General features: G+C 37.1%; 1 protein-coding gene across 1 annotated transcript in view; it reads left to right on the forward strand.

The window, feature by feature from the left end:
- LAMA1 (laminin subunit alpha 1) overlaps positions 1-26052 on the forward strand; it is a 186526-nt gene that overhangs the window by 32166 nt on the left and 128308 nt on the right. The window contains exons 2-3 of the mRNA XM_072604263.1: positions 26-196; positions 404-516. Of these exons, the coding sequence (XP_072460364.1) occupies positions 26-196; positions 404-516 (284 nt within the window). The remainder of the gene's footprint in view (positions 1-25; positions 197-403; positions 517-26052) is intronic.

Genomic DNA, 26052 nt, shown 5'->3' on the forward strand with positions numbered 1-26052 from the left:
ATTTTCATTATCTCTTGACTTTTAGGCTTATTTCCTGCCATTCTGAATCTTGCCAGCAATGCTCACATCAGCACCAATGCCACCTGTGGCGAAAAGGGTCCAGAGATGTTCTGCAAACTGGTGGAGCATGTACCTGGACGACCAGTCAAAAATGCGCAGTGCAGAATCTGTGACCGTAACAGTGCTAATCCAAAAGGCAAGTGTGTTGTCTTTTGACATTTGTTGAATTGCCAATGACTTTTTATGAAGAGGTCTTATTTATTGTCTTTACTTTCCTAATGTTAATTTCTACTAGTGTTGTGTAATTCACATTAGACTGCTATTTTTTAAAAGTTGTAATTATTAGAGAAATTTATATGTATAATTTTACAGCCACATACATGGTTTATTTTTTGTTAAACAGAGCGCCACCCAATCTCAAATGCCATAGATGGTACTAATAATTGGTGGCAGAGTCCAAGCATTCAAAATGGGAGAGAATACCACTGGGTGACAATCACTCTGGACCTAAGACAGGTAAGTAAAGCAAGAGATGTTAAAGAATATACCTCTGTCTGAAGTCTCTGTTCTTTCTGCTGCTTTTGAAGAAAAACTGTACACTTTGTCTTGTTTGTCTTATTTTTATATTCCAACACCATTGCTTTTCCAGTAATCCCCTAATATATGAAAATAATAGCAATTTCCAATCTCTTATTTTTCTACATAACTATTTTTGAAGAAGAATAAAGATTATGTATTTTGAGATTCTTGAGAAGAACCATTTGTTTAAAAGTGTTGGGTAAAAAAAACTTGGCTTCAAAATTTGATTCTGTTATTTTTTTTACTTTTGTGACTTTGGATAAGCCAGTTAATCTTTGGCAAAGAATCCTTTGTCTCAGTTACTTCATCTTTAATGTAAGGGGTTGGACTCAATCAGTTGTGTTTGTCCTTCATTTTTGAAGAACATGACATCATGGTCATTTGGCTCTCTAAGCCTCAGTTTCAGGCAGAGTTCATGGAGAAGTTTCTAGTGTAAATGCCCTTAAGGTCCTCTTTGCTCTAGGCCTAGGAACCTGTAGGTGATCACATTCAGGTCCCTCAAGCTCTCTTGTCCTCAAGTTCCCCCCTACTCACCCCCCACCCCCCCACACTCACAGTAGGGGGTCTCGCTCTAAAGTCATTGAATGCCTTGATTTTTCATCCTAGGAGCTTGGGAGTGATCTTATACTTGTCTATCCAGCTTTCTAGGGCTCAGTTTCCTTTTGAATCACATAAAGGGTTTGGACTCTAAGGCCTCTGATGGATTTGTCACTTTTTGTCCTTGGACACTTGTGGGTGCACAAAAATGTTCATTAGACACTCAAGGCCTCAGTTTCAGGCAGAGTTCATAGACAGGCCTCTAATGAAAATGCTTTGCATTTTCAGTGCCCAAGTTTCATTTAATGACTGACTTAGAGTGATTATCAATAGTAACTGTTGCTCTTTCCCTCCCATCTTTTGCTCATTACAAGGGCCATTCCCTGACTACTTCTTAAAGAGGCCTATTCACTCAATAGGCATTACCTCCCTCTATGTGAACACCTGGAAAGGCCAAGGTCCCCACTGCACCCTGGGCCATCTCCAGTCATCCTGATGAATATCTGGTTACTGGATTCAGATGGCTCTGGAGGAGAAGTGAGGCTGGTGACCTGCACAGCCCTCCCTCACTCAAAACAAAGTCAAGTGCAAGTCATGTCATCATTTCCCTGATGTCATGGTCTTCTTCAAAAATGAAGAACTCAATCAGTAGTGTCAAACCCAAGGATCTTGTCTATTAACATAGAAAATCACAAATTAACGTTATCTGTATTGTACTGTATTTTTATTTTGCTAAACATTTCCCAATTACATTTTAATCTATTTTTACATGCACTAGGGAGTTGGTCCACAAGTTTGATATCTCTGGACTAAATAACCTCTAATCTCTAGATAACTTTCTAGCTCTAAATTTTGCTACTAGCGATAGTCATATAGCACACTCTATATTACATATTTTTCTACTTCTTCATCTTTGCTCATACCATCCCTTAGGTTTCTCCACTTCTTAAATTCCATTTAACTTTTAAAATCCAGCTGAGAGTCTACCTCCCACATGAAACCTTCCCTAATATTCCTTGTGCTAAGTGCACAGTGGATAGAGTGCTGGACCTGAATTCAGGAAGATTTGAGTTCAAATCCCACCTTAGATTTTTACTAGCTGTGAGATTCTGGACAAGTCATTTAACCACTGTCTGCCTTGGTTTGTTCATCTGTAAAATGGGGTAATAATAGAACCTACTTTTCAGGGTTGAGAAGATTAAATGAGATCTATATAAAGAGCTTTACAAACTTTCAACATTATCTCAAGGGTGGTGATAATGATGTAGTCCTAGCTTCCCTCTTCCCTACTGTAACTCCCATAATGCATTGTCTTCTTAATTCAATTATCACTTATAATCTTAAGATAGTTATATCATGTTATAATTCCCTACTAGAATATCAGCTCTACCAAGACAGGGACTGTACCAAAAAACATCAGAATCTCATGCCTTTATCCTACTTTTCACCCAAAGGTATAGACTATGGAGAGTAGCAATGGAGAGTAGCTTGAAGCATAGAATTGAGAATCAGAAGGGACCTCAGATAATCTACTTAAATCCTCATTATTTTATAGGCAAGAAAACCAAACCACGTATAGATTAAGAGACTTGCTCAAGGTCCCAGGTAATGACAGAGCTGGGATTTAAACTTAGGTTCTTTGACCACATAATCAAACCACAGAAACTTGATACTTTGAGGTGGAAAAAAACAAAGAAGATGGAATCAGAAGGGAAGGGAGACTAGGAGTTACAGATGGCATTCTAGAACTAATTTTATTTTTTTTAGAAGATCTAAAATGAAAAAGAGTTGTAATACCACTTCATTTTAACCAGCTGAACCTGAAGATCTCAAGCATGTTGAAATAACTATTCAAAATATCTTTTAAAATATGTTTAAATCCATTGAACAAACCATAATGGTTCTTCACAGAGTTAAAACCTCCCCTTGGGATTAAAATGGGAATCTTTATCACAAAAACAGAAGGTGTCTTTGAAAAAGATAATGGCTTTAATGAAGAATAGTTGGAATTCTTTGCATAAGTAGTAGCTTAAGCATGCATAGAAGCTCTAGTGGAAGAGATAATAGTCTGTTGTATATGTCCACGAATGCAATGCCTTTGATCTCTAATAATTACTTTGAATAATGTAACAAAGTGTATTAACTACTGGGATCTGTTTGCAAATTTTTGTTCTCAAAGGATTTTGTAATTCAAAATGTCACTTATTCTTCGTATAAATCTTTGAATTTATATGTTAGACCTCAGTGTTTTCAAACCTTTTTTAGAAGGAGAGAAAATTTCTTTTCAGTTGCCCTGGGCTTTGTTCTTGTCTCACTCAAAAGAGCCTGGAAGAATTTATTTTTTTTTACCATTACCCTCTCATTTACTTTACTCTTCCAAAGGGCATATGAGGTAGTATAGCCAGCATCATCCATCCATCAGTAACTGATATTATGATATTATCTGAATTGGTCTATGTAAACAATTAAGTATTTTAAATTCAGTCTCTCCTAAGAAGTTTAAAGTCATTCTTATGTTTGAAAAAAAAATTACTTTAGAGATTAAAATCTCCATTGCTCTGTATCATTATAAAAGGGATTTTTTTTTTCCTTTTAGGTTTTGACTCAGTCTGAGTAATACCAGAAAGAAAATCTAGTTTTAAGATTTGTCATCAACAACAAAAATTAATTTTTAATTAAAATTTTAAAAGTAAACATTCACACATATACTACCACTTTTGACATTCCCCTTCCCTTCTCAATAGTGATTAAATCATGGATTTAGAATCCTGACGTAGGATTTGAATTCAGTTTTCCTGACTCCAGGTACAGTATCATTCTATCCATTATACCATCTAGCTGCTCCTCGGCTCACATAGTATTTTGTTTTACAACGTGAACGTACCTCCTGACATATTATGTCTCTTCTGACATCTCCACTCCTTACTGGAATGTAAGCTCTTTGAGGGCAAGCACTTATAGTTGCTTTAAACTTTTGCCGCCTAGCACAGGGTTCTGTATATAGGTGAACATTGAAATGCTATTATCTTATGTAGTTATAACTCCATTGTTAGCAATATAATCTACTTCAATTTTATCCATTATTTTAATACCGGTTTAAAACCCAGGTTTTTACATTGTTTTATATTATTTAGAATTAATAGACAGTGATACTAATACTGCATTTTCTGATTGTCTACAGATGATAAATTATGAGTTATATAAGGTTTAAGGACATTTCTTTCCTTTGGTCATCCCTTATGTCAGGACTATCTGAAGAAAGAGCCACGGTGAAGATATTTTCATTTTTTCTTCTTCAAAACATTGCTTGGTGGGACAAATAACACATCGTAGACTTCTCCTAGCTAATTCTATTTGGGTTATGAAATTGAGTAAATATTTATTCAGCACATCGGATGTGCCTGGGAGTTCATATGGTTGCGTACTCTTAAGAACTGAGGCTGTGGCTTAATTTACGGGTCAATTTGAACAAATAGGAAAATAATCATCGTGGGTGGTCTGTAGAGAGAATGACATGTATCAGATATTCTGCCAGAACCGCTAGCCCTGATTCTTATCCTTGGTAGCCCCTTGGTGACAACCTGAAATTTCAAATGAACTCTGCTTAGACAGAGAGCTTATATTGTCCTGTATTTTCAAGGGAAGTGCCTATCATTTATTGGCTATGGAACTCCTTCTGGGTACCTTAAATTTATTCCCTAAGATAATTCTACCATGGCAATGTCTCTTGAAGAGGGAATGCAGTACGAAAAAAGCTAATTTAACTGTGTTAGAATTAGACTGTAAATTGAAGAATGGGAAATAAAAGAGACCAGTAACATGGAAAAGTATGGCAATACATTGGGAAGAATACTGGATAAGGAGTGAAAGATCTCGGGTTCAAATCCTGCTTGCCTCTAACAGTTGCTCTCTGTGTTAAGTGAAATGACTAACTTTCTGAGCCTCAGTTTCTTAATCTTTTAAAAGTAGAGGGTTAAACTAAATGACCTGAGAGCTATTCTAACACTAACTCTTTGAGCCTGTGGAGGCAGGGTTGAATGTGTCTGAGAACTGAACTAGAGTTCTCAGACGTTTAACAAAAGAGACAAAATATCTCTAGGAATTTTATATTCCTAAATTGGGATAGTCAGTCCTGAAAGAATAGGGAAAAATTATAGTCAGCTCGCTGACCATTGTATTTATTCTCTCTTTTGTCTCCCCCAACCCCAACATTAATATTTTTTATTTGGTAACTGATCTCAATCCTTTCTTCATTTTAAGAAATGGCCATCTTCCATTTCTCTCCTCCTCCCCTATCCTTTCCCCACTTTCCCTCTAACGTTGTATGGCCAACTTCCTTTGTCTCAGAAGTGATGAGGATGTTTTTCATATACAATTCTATTCTTTTCCCTTCTCCCTTTCACCCCAGTTCCTAATCAGTGTTCTCCTCTCTCTCTCCCTTTCTCTCTTGCTCTCACTCTTGTTCTCTCAATAGAAGTGGAGAGAGTGCATAACCTATGAACTATCCCAGGCACCTCTTATGACCTCAAGACCCATTGAAGGAAATGCTGATCATGATTTTTAGAGGAATCTGATTAAAATTTCCACAGATTTTAACAAAGAACAGTCACCTGAAACCGAGGGGAGCGTCTAGGTTTTTATATTGTTTCTTTCTTTTTAAAAATTATGTCTCCTCATGTATAGGTTATTGATTAAATAGCTATCAGTTTTTAATAGGTTCCTATCAATCACCACTTGACAGATGGCTTTATTTTGAGCATTCCCTAGAAAAGAAGTATTTCTTGGCTTACTCGCATCCAGAACTCATGATCTCATATCATTTTCCTCTGCCTACCATTTGTGGTTTTATATAGAGACTGACCCATAGTTTTTATCTTTTGCTGATATTATGATGTACCTTTTCACTCATTTAATCCTCCATCTTTATCTTTTTGTTGTCAGGGTTGTCTCCAAACTGGATACTTTCTCATAAAGCCTAGGCACAGCTTTCAGGTTTTCTTGGTGCTTTTGTTGTACTTAGGAAAGTTGGGTGCTGTCCAATACATAGTCCTTTCCCAAGAAACTGAAAATTGAATCACTGTTTTGTCTTAACTTTCTAAAATGTTAAATCTGGCTCAGAACTCTTATTGCCTGTAGTTCGAGGTGTGAATCATTTAGGACTGGTATTTTAGACGATAAAGTATTTTCTGTAAAATTGTAATTATTTCCAGTGTTAACTAAAACAAGGTTGCAGTTTGAATCTATGCTTTGTGTTCTATGGAGTTTTAATTAGGAAGTAGCACTTTGTCATGGGAGCATAATCATAGAAGGTTCTTTGTTCCATGTGAACCTTGAGACAAGAGTTGTTTTCTGCAGTTTTGTAGTATATAGATTTCAAAGCCTCCCTAATTCAGACTCCTAGTTCAGAATGTGATTATCCAAAGTGATAGATTAAAGTTCATATCTACATTATGTAAAAAGTTTATTTCCTAAATTAAAATGGAAAGAAAGCAATTGTCCAAGTTTAACTTGGGAGCAAATTTTAAGAATGTTAAATCATTAATTATATACAAGGAGATGCTTCTAATTACAGAAGAGCTCATTAAAAGGATTTGGCAGATTCTTTCAGAAACTGTTAGGAATTAGTTGAAGAAATATATAAATGGGAATGTAGTAAGATTGCATTTTTTAAATATTCTATTCAGTCTTTAATTTAGAATTTCCTTGACCATTTTCAAGTACTGAAAGTATGTTGAATTTGGTTGGTAAAATGAATAAACTAAAAGAAGCTTTTAGCTTCTGGTATTTAAATAATGATTTGGAAATGCAGTTTATTATGTCTAATCCTTGACCTTCAAAAATAAACTAGAGAAGCTGAATTCTGACTTCTAAATGTTTTTCTTTATTATCTTCAGTTTTCACAGAAACCTTACTTCCAAAATTTCTCTACCTTCGGGCACAGAGACTTAAAAAGATCTTCTCTTGAGATAAAATTTTGCTTTATTTTCCAAGCTATAAAATGCAAAAGCAGGGTCGAAATTGTAGATCTTCAATTGCTCCATGTTTATACTTAGCAAGTATGAACAAGTGGACATAATTGAAACCAGCCCAAAAGATTTAGGTGGGTTCCCTCCCCCTCAACCTTAAGAAGTTTTTTTTTTAACTTTAAGCTTCCTAATGAGCATTTTGACCATCATTTGGAAATATTTAGAATTTGATCTCTCAACTACTCTAACTCAATTTCATGTCTTAGAATAATTTTTAGTTCATCGATAATAAAGACAAGGCAATGTTCAGTAATGGAAAGTAGGGATTGGGTATGGTGAACTCAGACTTCTCCTGTACTGCTTAGCTAGCTATGTGATCATGTGAGAATTCCATTAACGTCCTTGGACATCAGGTTTTTCATCTGTAAAGTTTGGGTCATAATGTCTGCCTCCCAGGATTATTATGAAGATCAAATAAGATGATGTATATGAAGCTCTTTCCAAACTTTAAGGTTCTATATAAATCAAAACTATTCACAAAATCATTTTATACTATTTTTATCATTATAATCAAAAGTGTGAAATACCAATTTTATGTGCTGCTATCTAGTCATAACATAACAAAATTCTTGAAGCATAGAAAATTCTTTTTTGACTCTGCCTCCTCCTTCATCTTCTTTATTCATTCTCTCTTTCCTTTCTTATATTTCCTCTTCATCATCAACTCTCAGAATAATGTTCTTCTTTCAAGGCACAGGTGAGGTGCCATTTCCTGCTAGAAACCTTGTCCAATTCCCCCAAATTATAGGTGGTCTCTCTTCCACCTCAAATTATTTTGTATTTATTTCTCTTTGTACACATTGTACACCTGTCATCACCATCCCAACTCTGCTCTCCGTATCTAATAAAAGGTAGACTCCTTGAATCCAGGGAGTATTTTGCTTTTGACTTTGTAATCTCTGCCATCACGACTCTTAAAATGCAGTAACTACTTAGTCTGTTTAATTGAATTGAGAATGAGTAAAATGGATGTAATCTGGGAGTTTAGAAGAGTCCTTTTTAAAAACTTTTTTAAAAAAATTAAATTTATAATGTCATAGGACAAGGAATACTTCATTTGCTTTCAGGTTAAAAAATAATAGCATGACTTGGGGGCTTTGTGGTTGGCATTTGGGATTAATGTCACCTGTTATATATCATAAAGTGACATTAGAAAGATATAGTTCTATTGGGTAAAGTATAACTTCAGAAGTATGTGGAAGCCTTGGATTACTTATGAAAAAATAAAAGAATTATAAACTGGAAAGTAGAGAATGGCCCAGTTTTCAAAAAAACTGTAGAGAGTGTACTCTGCAAACTATGCACCCAATGACCTTGACTTCTATTACTTGCAATATTCCAGAATATTATTAAACAGTTTGTAAACATTTAAGGAGTAGTCACTAAAAGTTACTATGACTTCATCAAATGAGATGATGTCAAACTCATTCCTTTTTTTTTTTTTGGACAGGTTAATTTAAGAGACAGTTAGGTAGTACAATAGATAAGAGTGCCAGGTCTGGAGTCAGAAGGGCTTGAGTTCAAATCTGTCGTCAGACACTTACTAGCCTTAAGGCCTTGAGCTAGTCATTTAGCTCTCTTTGCCTCAGTTTTCTGATCTGTAAAATGATCTAGAGAGGAAAATAGCAAACCACTCTAATATCTTTGTACGAAAATCGCAAATGGTGTCAGGAAGAGTTGGACCCAACTAAACAATAACAGCAGCACTAATCTGAGAGGTAGATCAGGAGTATTGTGTGGATGTAACAGGCCAAGGTTTCAGTAAAGCTTTTGACTGAGTTCTGAATGCTGAACTTCTGCACTTCTGCATCTGTTGATGTGAGCTAGATGATGGTTGGGTAGCTTTAGAACTGTTTGAATAACCAAAACCATCATTGTCAATATCAGCCTGGAGGATCTTTCCTTGACCCTGTGCTAGTCAACATTGAGTGACTCAAGTCAAAACTTGAGTGAATTTATGACTGAATTTACACTAAGATGTTATTTTTTATAAATGACTTGGATAAAGGCCTAAATGGTAATGGTTGTCAAATTTGAGGAAGATAAGAAACCAGAATGGACAGCTAACTTGTTAGATCATAGTATAACAGATGCAGAGTGGAAAGCATCTTCAGAGGCTACCTAGTCCAAATTCCTAATTTACTGATAAGGAAACTGAGGCCCAGGGAGATTGTGACTTGCCTATGGTCATACTAAGTCTTAGAGATGCAATTTGAACCAAAATGCAAAGCCAGAATTCTTTCCATGGAATACAAAAAGCTTCAGCATACTGGAATAATGGACCAAATTAAACAAGATAAAATTTGATAGTGATACTTGTAAAAATTCTACACTTTTAAAAACTCTGCTTAAGAAGTGCAGGATTTGACAGGCATGGCTAGACAACCTCTTCTGTATTAAGAAAATGTGAGGGATTTAGTGTAATACAAGCTAAAAATAAGTCAAGTATGACATGGTAGCAGCTCAAATACCTAATGCTACCCTAACCTGCATTGACAAGAATACATAGTATTAGAAGGAGGAAAGTGATAGCCCTTTTGTACCTTGTATCTATTCTGGGAAGCATATTTTAGGAAGGACATTGATGAGCCTGGAGCCTATCCTGAGAGGGACAACTTGAACTGTGACCAAGGATGGAGTCAGAACACAGGAAGATCAGGTGAAGAAATTGGAGATGGGTAGTCAGATGAAGATATAACTAAAATGGTGGACATGTTAGCTGTTTTCAAGTATGTTGACAGCTAAACTAGTTTTGTTTTACTTGACCCCAGAAAGCAGAATAAGGAACAAGGTAGAGATTGTACAAGCTGTACACGACTTGGACTTATAAGGAGAGATTCATCATCACTAGAGTTGCACAAAAGTGGAATGCTTTGGTAGGTTCCCCCTCACTAAAGATGCTCAAATGGAAGCAGGATGATCATTTTTTCAGTGATATTATAGAGGGAATTCTTATTACAGTTTGGAGATATTCTCTGAGGTCCTGTCAACTTTTGAGATTTTGTGATGCTTTGAGAAAAGGCCCTGAGCTCTTTTCTAAATGATTGTCATTGGAAATGGCCACGCAATGCCAGGGGAGCGATATCTTTGGAAGACTTTTTTCCTTTGAGTTCACGCATATACTCTCTTTCCCCCCCAAGTTATGTGGAATTATGAATCAGTTTTATTTTTCCTGACATGATAATGTTCCATCCTCAGAATTTTGCCTTTTTAGAAGACAAGTGTTGAATAGGGTCTAGTCTTGACCATTTAGTACTTTCTGTTTGATGGTTTGATATGGTACCTTTTAGGTGGTATTGATGTTTTTCCCTTAAGAATTTTGTGTATAGAAGCAGGGGTGGGGGGTGAGGAACCTTTTGTAGCTGAAGGTGATGTTATTCTTTTCCTTTTAGGGAGAAGCCAAGGCAAAGTTGTGAAGTAGTACTGTTAGAAAGGTTTGTTATATCTTCTGCTTCCCTCTCCCCTAATTTACTCTGGTTTGTCCTTTGAACACTCATTCTTCTCACTGTAAAGGTATCCTGTGTCTCCATCTAGTTAAGTGATGAATCAGAGACAAAAGTGAACTTATCTCTGTATTTACACTAAGGTTAGTGACCAGTAATGGCTTAATGAATTGACTTATTTTGGGCTAACTGTTCTTTTTGTTTCTCTGATATTTTCTGTCCCTTTTTCCCTTTCGACCTCATCTCTTGACTTTCTACCTTTTCATTGGCTGTCATCCCCATTCCTGGAATGTTTTCCTTCCTCATCTATGCCTCCTGACTTCCCTGACCTTTTTCAAGTCCTAGCTAAAATTCCACCTTCTTAAAAAGCCTTTTTTGGTCACCCTTAACGCTAGTCTCCTTTTAATTTATTCTGTATTTATCTTTTTTCTTTTTAGTACATGGTTGCTTGTGTGTTATCTCCCCATGAGACTGTGAACTCCTTCAAAGCAGTGACTACCTTTTCCTTTTGTTTATGTTCCCAGAACTTATTCAGCCTTTTGGCACGTAGTAGGTGTTTAGTAACTGCTTGTCTTGACTTGTTGGCTTTACGATCCACTTCAGTACAGTCCCTCTTTTTCCCCTACTATACTTTATCTTTCTGGAGGAAATATAATCCACTTCTTAGTCTTAAAAAACTGGCTACAAGTGTAGGGTTAGAACAACTGATAGCAGCACATGAACCCTTTGGGAGTTCATTATACGGTAAATAAGGGACAGTAGGAAAATGTAGAATAGGAGAATTGTTCAATGTTAACCCTGAATAATTGATCATTTTGAGTGAACTTACTTATAGTCTTGTTTATTTTGAAGATTTGTTTTGGGGGCAATTTCTTCATGATATTGGGGTTTCCTGAAGAGTAATTCCTTCAATGTTCAGCTAAAATTGTATCTCCATTGTGGAACTTTGTCCAGCAAGTCCAGTCCACACTGATCTGTCTATATGATCTATACATTCTACACTGATCTGAACATTTTTTGTCCTTATCAAGTATTTACTTCATATCTATTATAGAATTTTAAAACAGTAGAAGTTAGAAGCAATCTAGGCCAATTCTTTCATGTTAAAATGATGACAAAATACCTGCTTTTCCTTTTATTTTGTTTTTTTCCTTCTCTTTATTTATCTGTTTCTCCAACTAGACTATATGCTGTTAGAAGGCAGGAACTATGTCTTATATCTCTTTGTATCTTTGGAGTCATATAATTAATGGGTGATCAATTATTTTTAAAAATCTTTATTAGGGGGCAACTAGGGGCACAGTGGATAGAGAATTGGGCTTAGAATCAGGGAGACTTTTCTCCATGACTTCAAATCCAGCCTTAGACAATTGTGAACTGTGTGACCCTAGGAACTTCACCCTGTTTGCCTCAGTTTCCTCATCTGTAAAATGAGCTGAAGAAGGAAATGGTAAACCACTTCAATATCTTTGCCAAGAAGATCCTAAACCAGGTCATGATGATTTGGACCTGACAGAACTCAAACAAGTTATAACGACCTTGACAAACATCAACCAACAATAAATTATTTATTGATTGCTGATCTGTGTCAAATTGTTTTTGTGTATGATAAGCTTCTATTTTAGTCATAGAACTCTAGATATTTAAACAAAAGGTATTTTCATACACTGAATAATGGGAAGGAAAAAAAAACAGTTATTCCTAAGCCCAGTAAGTATGTCTTCTGTTTTCCTTGTGCTGGAAAGAGGCCTAGGGGGTGTCTCAATTTCTGGAGAAACACTTCTTTGAAAAACACAGGATACAGTTTGGAATCCCCTCCAGCACTGTCATTTATTTTGTAAGTACTTCTGCAAACTGTTGCTTTTTCCCTCTTCCCCTCCCCCAGGTCAGGAAACTCTGCCTCTTTGAAAAATAAGCCACTAAGTGAAAACTTCAATTATACTTCTCAGTCCATGTCATGTCAAGTCTTTTTGTGTCTTCAATTGACTTTCTTAGATTTGTGAATAAGCTAATATTTGGGCCAATATAGTTTTATTTGGAGGCAAAACTGAAATAGGGTTTTGTCTGGTGTTTAATTGATACAAACTTATTGAAATAGGCTTGGACTTTTGACTGTGGTACTTCCTGGACTGTAAACACCCTGAAAATAGGGAAAATACAGGAGTCTAAACTTTTTCTCTTTCCTAGTGCCTTTCATGTTGTAGGTGCTTAAAATATATAAGTAGATTAATTGATGATATGTTCATATTACACAGTGATTAGGTACTCCCTTCAGAAGTTCAAAGTGCTACATACCTTTCTAAGACAGAATCTTTGCATCTTAAAGATGTGGTGGAAATCTCTGAGATCTTAGATCTAGACATGAAATTAGGATGATAGTTAACATGTTAGGACATAGAATTAAGATTATAAGATCATTTAAGAGGCTAGAAGGTACCTCAGAGAGGTAAACTTGTTTAATTTCCTAATATTGTTGTTTTTCAGTCATGTTTGACTCATTGTGACCACATTTGGGGTTTTCTTGGCAAAGATACTGGAATGGTTTACCATTTTCTTCTCTAGTCCATTTTACAAATGAGGAAACTGAGGCAAACAGTTTTAAGTGACTTGACCAAGGTCACATAGCTAGTAAGTGTCTCAGGCCAGATTTTAATTCAGGTTCTCCTGACTCCAGGTCCAGTACTCTATCTAATACACCATCAAGTTATCAGGGAGAAGGTGATTGTTTCTCCTCTGGGTAGACATGCCAAGTCTTGATCTAATATCAACAAAGGTATAAGTGAGAGTGGTTAACACCCTACTGAGTCCAGGTGGAAAACAGAATACTGATAAGTGAAGGCTAACTATAAATACATGACTGTGAGGGAACTAGCATTAACCAGAAGCAGCTGGATGCAGGGAAGATCACTGAATCTGGATTAAGAGGATTTCGATTCATAGTCACACATTATTACTTGTATGACAAGGGCAAATCACTTACCTTCTCTGTGATCCAAGTTTTCTCATCTTCTTATCTATGAAATGAAGGGTTGTAATAGAGTCCAAAGTCCCTTCTTAGGTAAATCTTATTATTAAAATCAGCAGGTCAAATTAAGTAATATGGTATACCACTTGCATTTAGAAGTGTTCCTGTTTATTGGATGTCTTGCGATTAGATGTTTCTTTTTAGTAATTAGTAGCCATTTTGGGGGTGGGGAGAGAAACAAAGAAAATTATTATATATAAATTTTATATGCAGAAATTTATTATGTAGGTAAATGAAATAATTAGGTATACATAATAGATTTTCAGTTTCATGTGCAATTTTTTATTATACCATTATGGAAATTCTTTTTTATCCCACAAATTCAAAATAAAATAAATTAATTTAAAAAATAGTAGTAACTTAACTAGTTTTGTACAGAATGCTCTGATAGCTGCCCACTTAGGGGTCCTGTAGCACCACCCCACTATGATCGACTCTGTGAAGCTGTAAAAGGACTCTTGGAAATGTACAGAAACTCAGGAAGCACTGATTTGTAAGTTCTGCTCTTTACCCTTTCAGTTAAGATAAGGAAATTAGGTCTGGGAAAACTGTTGATTCAAATTAAAAAGAGCAAATGATTAGCTTTGGGAACAAGGCTTTGCAAACTAAAGACCTCCTGAGAAATTGGGTGGAGGTTCAGAACCTTCTATTTGGCATGTGCAGATTTGCCAACTAGAATGGTGGAAAACACATATACCCTGCCTCAAGTAATTTAAAAATCTCAAGAGTATTAATATCATGAGCCTTTAATCTAATCCTGTGCTTTTTGTGGAAGTGGTCTATTTGTGATGAGATCTTCTCCAAGAACCCAATACGCTAGAATAGAGAGGTCCTAGGTTCCTATTTTCTTTATAGATTCCCTGCTCCCCTTCTCTCCCCATTCCTGTTAAGAAGCTAAGGCTGTGGCCTCCCTTTGGGGACCCCCAGTGAAAAGCATGTTTTGGATTCCCTACATCCCTTAAAAGCTTACCAACTCAGGACAACCATTAAAGGTAAGAAACCCTATATAATTGTTGTTTTTGGGTTGTGCTGGTTTACAACCAGTAGGTTAATATTTAATTTGGTAGGCTTAAGTGCAAACAACTTTTTTTAAAGTGTGTCTGGATCAGATTTATCCTTTGGGGCCCAACTGATAAGGAGTGCCTCTGGCTACAAAGCCTTGTGATGGTTTCACAGATTGTTAGAATTCCTAGGGACCTTACAACTCAAGGAATCTAGTGACTTCCTTATTTCACAGATGGAGATGCATCATTGTTCTGTAGAAAGAATGCTCTCTTTGAAGTCAGAGGACTTGGCCTCAGATCTTGGCTCTGCTGCTCATACACTAAATCTGTGAGTCTCTGAGTAGTAAGGATTTGTCCAAGGGTCACAGAGAGCTAGTGGCAGAATCTGATGAGCCCTCTCCGGTTCCAAGCTCCTGCCATTACACTATACTATCACCAGGACTGATGAAGCACTATAAACTATCACAAGTATTGTTTGAAAGTCAAAAATGGAGAAATCAATAGTGTTTTGTGCTTTACAAATATTTACCTTCAAAGAAACGAATTCCAAAGCATGACATGTCCTAACTTATGAGTCATTCCCTGTGTTATCTCCATCAGGATTCTATTTTTGTCCATTCATTCTTATTTACTCTTCTTGCTATGGTTATAGTATAGATTCTCTTCAGGTTCTGATTTTTTACTTTAAATATTATTTCACAAAGATATATAGACATGGAAATTATATACATATAACATATATGCACGTATGTATGTATCCCTCATTCTTTGGATAAAACTTAACCATATATTCCATAGCATTAATATGCTGCAATTTATTTAACTTGCCCCCTATTGTTGGACATTTAAATTGCTTCTTCCCACCTCATAACTGCAAAAAAACCTCTGATCTAACACTCTGAATGGATAGTGTTTTTTCTCTGATACTGTTATGATGCTTTCAGAGTATACTTCCAACAATCTATTTGCTGGAAGAAAGGGTGTGATTGTCTTTATTGTCCTTAATGAGAGCTTCCAGATTAATTTCCCTCTCCTCCCCAAAAAAATGTTTACTAATTTTCTATTCTAACAACACTGAATCAGAGTATTTCATCATGAAGAGGGAACTTAGTGGTTGATCCTTTAGTCTCCAATCAAACCTATACTTGAAAAAAAACTCCCTTTACACTATAGCTGATAAGAAGTTATCTTTGCTTAAAGATTTCCAAAGAGAGGTAACCAAATACATTGGAGAAGGAATGTTGTGTGTGGGAATTGTAAGTAGGTCACAAGACCAGCATGGTAGAGGGTGTGGAGAGATGTAACACGTAAGAAGTCTGGAAAGATAGAAAGGAATAGGGTGTGGAGGGTTTTAAAAGCCAAACAGAGGACTTTCTGATATTGGATTTTGGAAGTAATAGGAAATTATGGGTGTGTTGTGTGTGTCTGTTATGGCATGGTTAGACTTTTGCTTTAGGAAAATCACTTTGGCATGGGAAGAAAGGATGGATTGCGGTAGAGAGACAGGAGGAAGGGAAATTGATTAGAGGTCTGTTGCAGTAATCTAGGTGAGCAGTAATGAGGGAGGGAGGGCCTGTGTGAGCCTAAAAAGAGGACATATAGGCAGATGCAGAGAAGGCACACTGCTATGTATTAGCAGGCATCTGCAAATACTAATGAAATACTAAAAACGACATGCATCATTTTGATTTTCTTGGACTAGTTGAATAAAAAATGACATAACTTCTTCTTTTTCGTGCTTTAGGTTATTATATGTTTTCCATTAAGCTCTAAAAACCCCCGAAAATATATAACATATCTTTTCATTGCTCTGCTGTGATTGTCTAGCCAAATTTGACTTGTCTTCAACCATCTACCTCTAATATCTGAACAGCTTTTAAGAGTGATGTTCTAAAGTAATGCCCCTTGTTTTTTGTCATGAGAGGCATTATGTTTTTAAATTTTACTCTATTGGGCATTTGTGGTTAAGAAGACAGATACTATTCTCAAAGTAGTTTAATCAGCTTTGATATTCCAATACTGGCTCTGCCATTGGGATGATGGAAGCTGTATCTCTCATTTAAACTTCTACCGTTATCACTAGTACTGATAATCATTTGAGATCATAAGATCCTAAATCCAGGTCCATGAAAAAAATCAATTCTAATTGTTTTCTTTCTGCTCCTTCAAAATACTATTTCCCTGTTAAAGAGATGTTTCTTCTCTTCAATTCATTTTGTATAATGAAAAAATGGTATTCATAGGGTTGGGATCCAGTAACTTTTGACTGCTACTGTGTTGTGACCCCTGATCCATGTTTAAGTCAGGGAACAGGAAATACCTCAGAGAGTATTTTCAAAGACATAGTTGTTGTTAATCTTGTGATATTGGTTCTTTGATGCCTAACCTTTCTGTGTCCTCTGTTCCCAAGACTTTAGGTAGCTTGTTAGCCAAACTGCCTCCGGAATGCATAGATCATGGATAGACACCAAAACACATAGGACAAAAAGTCATTCCTCCCAAACCCCAAGCCATGCTGCTATGCCACAGAGATCCTACAGGGATCACCCACTTCTTCTAAATGATCCAACATAGTAGAATGGCCTAGCTAGACATGCACCAGCCCAGAAGCTATGTTTTTCCTATTTTTAACCTTTGCATTCAGTCAGCCTTGAAGGGGAAAGAAGTTCTCGTTGTCCTTAGAGATACTGCCCTTAACTGATTAATTCCCTGCCCCAGTTTCCTTAGTCTTGGTAGCTATATGACAAAGTGGATAGAGAACTGGACCTGGAGTCAAGAAGACTCATCTTCTGACCTCAGACACTTACTAGCTGTGTGGCCCTGAACAAATCATTTCACCCTGTTTGCCTCAGTTTCCTCATCTGTAAAATGAGCTGAAGAAGGAAATAACAAACCACTCCAGTATCTTTGCCAAGAAAACCCCAAATGGGTTCACGAAGAGTTGAACACAAGTGAGCAACAATTCCCTTAGTATGGTAATAATAATATAAAGTAAGCACAAGGTTCATCATTCACATTTTGTTCCTCAAATATAAAGCATATTCCTTTCTTAGTTAATCAGCTGTCAGTTATAAAGTGCTTCCTATGTGCCAGTCACTATGCCGAGCTCTGGGGTTATAAAGAAAGGCAAAAAGGGCAGTCCCTGCCAGCAAGGAGCTTATATTTTAAGGGGAGAGGCAACATGCCTGTACATACAAGATATAGACAGTGTAAATGGAGTGTCATCCAAGAAAGAAGACATTAACATTAAGGGAAAATGTTAAGAAAATCTTTTAAAAATAATTTGACTGCATTGGTACTAGGAAATAAACTACACCCATCCACCTCATTTGCTTTGGCTTTCTGTTGTTAGTGGCATGCTTATAGATAGTCTTTTAGTGACTGTCATTCTATAAGTAATTGTCCATCTAGGAGCTGTGAATAGCATTTCAGATTTGTACTTTAAATTTTATTTTCTAGTAATTTGTATTAGTCTAAAGATAGAATATAGGAAGAAATAGAATCAGAAATGTAAACTAGCAATCTTAGTTAAATTTAATTTATTTAACTATTGCCCTGACTCTTTCCTGTATGCTAAGGAACATTTCTTATCAAAGAACTAGTCCTATTGGTTTTCAGATAGAATGCTGCTTCTCTAACTTTTTAAATCTATTGCCATAGGGAATATAAGAAACTGGAAGGAATTTTAGAGTTTCTTAGTGCAGCTCTCTCATTTTACTAATGAAAAAGGAGAGACAAAAAGGGAGGGTGATCTGCCAAAGGTCTTGTGAGTAATCAGAGGCAGGATTGTTTGACTCTGAATCCAAGCACTCTTTCCCACTCCATCATGCTGAATTAGACTGAACTATCCCAATTTGGAGGAGAATTGCTGTGAACTCAATTTATCACCCTCATAGAGTGCACACTATCTAAAAGTGGTGAAATCTATAGAGAGCTGGTCTTGGAAACTGGCAGACCTGGGTATAATTCTCCTTGTTGACGTCTTAGGTGAGTCACTAAACTCAGAGCTCTGGGCGATTGTCTAAAAGATTACCAATTCCAGAGTAGAAATTGTTTTGCTTTAGTAGGAGGAATTTCTTCACCATAAGTTCTCTAGACCAATGAAATCACAGGTCCAGTACAAAAACAAACACAAAATACATTGTTCTAGGTTCAGAGGTTACTAAAATGAAGTAAAGCACACACCTTGCTGTCAAGTGTGTAGAATTTTCAGGACAAGGGCGATGTACGTCTGGTTCCTGGTTGCCTTATAGTTCATGGGATAATATGGAGGATCACTAAACTTTTATGGAGAGAAAAGCCTCTTTTCCATCTACACGTGAAGGGCTAACTAACCTCTGTGGGATCATGCCACCCTAACTTCTGACTTTTAAATGGGAGAGTCCAGCTGTGTACACACACACACACAAACACACACACACACACACTCACACTCCCCTCATACCTGTTTGAAACAAATGCTTAATCTATTACTGTTAAAGAACAAGGCCTATTTGAAAATTCCTGTTGGCTATATTCTGCTTTACGTTTATTTGTCATTGTGGTTGTCATGTAACATGGGCTGACTTGAGGGGGGAGGGTGTGACTCTCCACTTTGAAAATAGATTTAACATTAGCTACATCAGCTGCATTTCTAGCAAAAGTAATGACTTTAAAACTGGTGAAAAACCCCTGTGTAATCAAAAATAGTTCATTTGTTGTTCAACCTACAGTGTAATAAGTGAAGAGGCAGTTTAGTCAACCATAGAAAAGAGGGGAGGGAGGGATCATGAATTCTATGTGGAGAAGGGAGAGCAATAAAGTGGTTTTGTTTCTATTACCTGAAAAAATATTTGAAATACTGTAAATTGTTTGTAAATCCTAATGTCCTTATGATACTTTAAGCTCTTTGAGAATAGGGATTTTTTTAATCTCTTTATTTGTATTCCAATTGCCTAGCATATGGTAGATGATTAATGAATACCCATTGATTGATCTAAGAAATATTAAGTAAAATCTGAGAAGCAGCAAGGGCTAGTGGATTAGAGAGTAACCTCAGAATCAGGAAGACCTGGGTTCGAGTCTCTTATCTACTCAGTAACCAAGGGAACATTTTAAGACTATCAATTGTGGGGTAAGTGCTGACCTGCTGGGGTAGGAGTTTTTTTTTTCATCCCCACAATAAAGACATTACAGGTCTAATTAAGTCAAGACATCACCCTTGGGATGTCTTTGTCCTCTTTGAAAATGAAGTATGAATAACAGCAAAAATGATTAGAGCTAGGATTTTACAAATACTACCTCATTATTTTTCTTCATAACAGTCCTGGGAGGTAGGTGCTATTTATTATTCCTAATTTTTTAAAAAAAAGTTAAGTGGACTGGATTTTGTGCTTCTTAGGTTCAAAATGTTTCAGAAAAATCTTCAAAAGATGAGAGAGATAATGGCTTTATTCTTCTCTTCTTATACACAAATAGAATGGTTTAATTTTTTTGGAAAATAGGAGGTCTAAGAAGAAGATGCTGCATGTAACAGGAAAGGGTAAATTGAATACAATTAAGAAGATATTGCTTGTCATACTTTGTTATCCACACGATAAAGTGTATGCTAAGTCGATCCTTGTGGACTTTCTATCTCCCATAACCAGCACAGCTTTCCAAGTAGACAGATCTTTTGTCTACATAAGGGGCTCTGGGTGTTTATCCCTCCCCAAGTCTGTGAAGAATCCATGAGAATGTTAGCCAGCTTCAGAGCTAGAAGCAGAGTCATCGCAGATCAGGACACTGAAATTCTCTGTTTAAAGTGTTTCCCTACAGCTTTTCTCTATGGTTCAGTTCTTTAATTACAGAACACACTCTGCATAAAAGGAGAGTAGAGAAATTGGATAAAGAGGCTACAGCAGTGAGTTAACTGGGGTGCTTGCCATTGGCTGAGGTGTGGGGCACTTTATACTTTTCATTAACTTTCTTTCCTCCCTGGGCTATGAACACAGAACTTGCCCAATGATTAACTCTGATAATTGCTACTGAACCCACTCTGGTATCATCCAGGTGTGAAGGTGAATGAAGTCTTCTTTGGAAAATTGTATTCAGTGGATATCTCCAATGTCAGCCTTATGGCCATCAGTCCATGCCATGCACTCTAGGCTCCAGCCCACTCTCTGTCCTCTCAACACACCCTGCCTTGTCCTAACTCTGGATCTTTGATCTTTTTGTTTCCTGTGCTTGAAATATCCCTCCATCTACTCCTGCCCAACTTCAATATCATCTTCTACATAAAGACTTCTCAGATTTCTCCTTGTTGATAATATATATTTTCTTCTCAGAAATCAGCTTTGTTGAGTACATTTTTAGTGTGTTCTTATTCCTTTTGAAGAATTATTGGATAATATACTTTCTGGTGATTCAGTTTATGATCCTGCAAAGCCATAAACTCTGGGGGCAAGGAACCATGACTAAATTTCATACAGATATTTCCCAGCACCTGGAATGCTGTTCTGATAAATGGGCAGCCATTGATCAAATACTTGTTAGTTTTGCTGTTGAACTTTGGGAGCAGACTGCAGCAGTGAGGAGGTTTTGGTAGCAATTATCTCTTCCTTCTTCCCTTGACTGAAAGGGAGTTTAGTCCTAAATGTAAAGTTTGAAAGTAAAGGAAATCATAGCTATAAACCCCAACTCAAGAATTTTGCAAATAATTTTCCCCTTCTTTCATCAACATGCAACATGTACACACTAAGACCTCCTCTTTGACATCTGCTTTATACGTTTTCCCTTTGTGTGTTTTTACTCTTGGCCAATGATGGTGGATCAGCAAGCAAATGTATTTGGGGAAATAAAGTGGATGGCCATCTGAATAAATTGGTCACTAAAGGGCCTTTGCTCAGTATCAGTTTGGACATCAGCAGAGATCTAAGCGTAAATGGCTTAAGCACTTGTTGGGAGAGGGAGGGTTGCTATAGTACTTGATAGAGTGGAAAAGTGACTGACTAGAGTCAGAGGATCTGGTTCAAATCCTTCCTCTGACATCACTCCCTGTATGACTTTATAGAAGTCACAACTTCTCTGAGCCTCAGTTTCCTCATCTGTATAAGGAGAAGATTGGACTTCATAGCCTCTGCAGTCCCTTCCAGCTCTATCTGGGTCTATAGTCCTGTGATCCCAGAGTTTCATATTTCTTAAATTACTTAGCCATCCAATAATGACTTGTTTGGGAAGCTCAACTGGGTTTTGTGCCAGATCAGAAAGAGAAATACCAACTATTTCTGTGAAATGAATACAAATGGTAAGAACTAGATTCGCAATATAAAATTTAATGATTCAGGAAATCACAAAGCTGCATATTACAGAACAAATATAAACTACAAAATAGTTATGGGTTATACTATAATTTCCATAAAAATGACATATATCATGTTGAGTTGAGGGAGACTAAAGGTGAGGACATTTGTGATTCCAGGTTCTGACCTAGCCATCTTATGAATTCAACATTTTAGCTTGTAAGTCCTTTAAATCAACAAATTACTTCGAGGCTTTCAAAGAAAAGGTAAAGCATTATAGACAAAAGAATCAGGAAGTTTGTTTCTGCCTGAGTAGTGCTGATACCAGTCAGCCTTGACTAGAGTTGGCTTTAGGGACTTAGTTGCTGTGGTGAAAGTCAGAGATGACATGGAGGTGTGGGCAGTGGAAGTCTAGGGATGACATGGGAATTTTGGCTGATTAATTAGATTATGTCTGGGTCACTGCTTAGTCCCGTGAAATGGAGAATAAGATGCAGGGCAGGTACAAAGACTGGAACCAGCCACCTTGGAGGAAAGGTTGCAGATGAGAGTCAAGGCTGGTTGATGGGAGAAAATGATGCAAGATCAGTGAGCTGTATCAGAATCAGAGAAGCCAAGAGAGGGATGAAGGAGGCTGGAAGCAAAGGCTAGGATCTCTCCCAGGTGAATCATGTAAACAGAAACTCCCCTGAAATACTCCCATTTTAAAGGATGGTGCAAATAGTTTTCTTTTTGTTGTTGTTATTTTTATTATTGTTTTAAAGAGAGTTCCAACCAGAGAATTGTATTTAGGGCAGAATTGTATTTAGCTTTTCCTGAGCTCAGAGATCCATCAATTATCCAATCCTAAGGACAATTTGGGAGCACTGTAATATAGCCAAGTCATTTGCAACCTTCTTTGAGTTTTCAGAACATCTGGCAACCTGTTTCATTTCCTGGACACAGTACCTGGAGGTAAATAATAGTACATTGACCTGAGGCTTGACAGTTTCCTAAGTGTCTTCATTATAGAATGTTAATCTCCAATGCCTCCTCCATTTGCTCTGTGTCAAATTGACTTTCCTAAAGTGCCAGAGTGAGGGTATCATATCCCTCTCCTTCAATAAACTCCAGTGATCCTGTTATCTCTAGGATCAAAAGTTTTCAAGACAAAAACTGGCCCCTCCTTCTAGGCTTCTTAATACCTTACTCACCTCCTTGTACTCAGGTGATAAAGGGTCACTGGTCTCCTTGCTCTTCCCTGAATACAACACTCTACTCTGACTCCCAGACCATGTCTCCCCCATGCCTCCCCACCTCTGCCTCCTGGCTTCCTTCCAATCTCACCTTCTGCAAGAAGCCTTTCCTGATTCCCCTTGATATGAGTCACTCCCCTCTGAGATTATCTTCAATTTATCTCATCTGCCTATTGTTCTTGTATGTTGTTTCTCCCATGGGCCTGTGAGCTCTTTGAGGTTGGGGCTGATTTTTGCCTTTACTTCTCCTCAAGATCTAGCACAGGGTCAGGAATCTAGTTGGTGTTTAATAAATGCTACCTGACCAGTTGACTTAAATATCAGATTTTACTTCTTGCAGTTTAGAAACTAGTGGGTTACTTTCAAGTGTGAAGCAATTCATCAGAATTGACAGGATTTCTCCCTCACCTGCAACCCACTGAATTTGTTGCCTGCTTTCAATCACAATACTTATTGCGGATCCTCTTTAGTATAGCGGTATTTCCACCCATTGCACTAAATGGCACCATAGTACCCAGAGAACTGGGTCTAGAGTTAAAAAGATATCTTCCTGAGTTCAAATCTGGCCTCAAACACTAGCTGTGTGACCCTGGGTAAGGCACTTCCCCCTGTTTCCCTCAGTTTCCTCATCTGTAAAATGAGCTGGAGAAAGAAACAGCAAACCACTCTAGTACGTTTGCCAAGAAAACCCCAAATGGGGTCACAAAGAGTTGGACATGACTGAAATGACTCAATAACAACAACATATGCTCTCAGCCCCTCCCACTTTACCTAGTCTTCCTACTCCAAATCACAGAATCTCACAGTTTGCAGGGACCTCAATGGCTCTGACTCAACTTCTAACGGGGAAAGCATTCTCTCTGCAATATGGATCTTTTATTCTTCTGCAATATCAATGATGATGATGATGATAACTAGTCTTTATCTAGAACTTTGAAGTTTGCCAAGTGTTTCATAACCACCCTTGGAGGTAGATGGTATTTTTATCCCCACTTTATAGATGGGAATCTATAGACCAAGAAAGAGGTTAAGTGACTTACTCAGGGTCATACACCTTACAAGTACCTGAAAAAGTATTTGAAGTCAAGTCCTTCTGGCTCCAGGCTCTATCTACTGCCCCACCTAGCTGTCTTGTTCAGTAGACTTAGAGAAATAAAAATAATAATACCAACCTGTTTGTAGTACTTAAGGTTTCACAAAAACACTTTGTAGACATCCTCTCTTTTGAGCTCTTAAAACAACCCAGTGGGGTAAATATTATAAGTATTATTATAAGTATCATAAGTATTTTATAGTCAAGTCAGTGACGACCCTAATCACATAACTTGTTGTTGTGTTCATCCTTCCTTGCCAAAGAAGACCATGCCATCAGAGAAATGATGACATGCTGGCACTTGACTTTGTTTTGAGTGAAGGAGGGCTTGTGCAGGTCACCAGCCTCATTTCTCCTCCAGAGTCATGTGAATCCAGTGACCAGATATTCATCAGAATGACTGGAGATGGAATCACATGACTAATTAAGTATTAAAGGCAGGATTTAAATTCATGTACTTTTGTACTTCCACTATAATACTTTCTTTCTTAAGCCTAGCCTGTCTATATACAGTTCTGTGTTCTATACACAAGAGATGTCCACTTAGAGGTCCCATCATAGTGTCAGACTCAAACTTGGCATGCCCCAAACTGGTCCGTACCATCTTCCTCCAAGATTTCCCCCCTCATCTTTATCTATGTCAATAACACTACTATTTTTTTTAAATCACTCAATCTCAAAAGCTGAGCTGTCTTTGAATCTTTTTACTTTTGCTGTACTAACCATTCACTCATTAGGTTTTATTTACTCTTCAAAATGTTCATCCTTTCTGTCCTTTTCTGCATCTTGAGGCAGTTTTTCGTCACCCCTACATCTGGACAACTGCAATGATTTTCTGCTTCTACTCAGGCCCTGTCATTATTCATTCTATAAAATACTGCCTAGTAGCTGCCATACTTCAAAGAATCTGTGTTGCCTCATCAAAGGAGGTATTGCCTCAGTCTGGCAAATTACAGCCCATCGATCCTTTCTTGTCCTGTGTGATTCTTTTGCATGTTCTTCTATAGATCCCTCATAGCTGAAAGACACAGTATGCTGGAGACCTTCCTTTAGGACTTAGTGCAATTTGTGGGTATCAGTGGAGTATTTGGAAATGTTGTGAAATAACTATTCCATATCCTTTTCTGATCATACATTTCTTCTATGATATCCCTCATTTTTCTTCCATGACATCCCTTAGACACAGTGTGGAATAGTATATAGAGGACTAGTCTTGGAGATAGGAAAACCTGGGAACATGTTTTTCCTCTTAAATGCATTGCCTCTATGATCCAAGGCAAGGCACTTAGCCTCTCAGTGTCCCAGGAAATTCTCTCTAAGACTCTTAAGTCATTGGCAAATGAAGATTTGCACCAATTGAAGGAATTTCTGCATCATTATGGAGTTTCAGCCTAAAGTTACGTGAATGAATGAACAAATCCATTGAACCTTCCCTAGAATGTAGGAGGAGAAACAGAAGAGAGAAATGACATTGTTTGTGACAGAAATGTCTGTGGCAACCTGCCTGCTCTCCTCCCATATTTTCGTTGACCCCAATATATATGTTGATCCTTGTCAGATTTAAGATAAAATTATCTATGTCCTCTTAATTGCTTTGGGGGACCTTTAATATCATGCACAGTTTTTCCCATCCTTTTATTATTTTCCTATTTTCAAGATGTGAAGAAATCCTCCAATATTTCAAAACTCATCTCTAGAATGAATTTCCCTGGTGTATACTTGATCTAGTCTAGATCCTCTTCCTCAGTCAGTGAAAAAGCATTTGTTAGGTGATTGCTGTATGCCAAGTACTGTGTTAAGTGCTGGTTTTACAAAGAAATGTGAAAATAGCCCTGTCCTCAAGGAGCTCCC

This window comes from Notamacropus eugenii, chromosome 4, assembly GCF_028372415.1.
Source record: "Notamacropus eugenii isolate mMacEug1 chromosome 4, mMacEug1.pri_v2, whole genome shotgun sequence".
Classification (NCBI taxonomy): Eukaryota; Metazoa; Chordata; class Mammalia; order Diprotodontia; family Macropodidae; genus Notamacropus; species Notamacropus eugenii.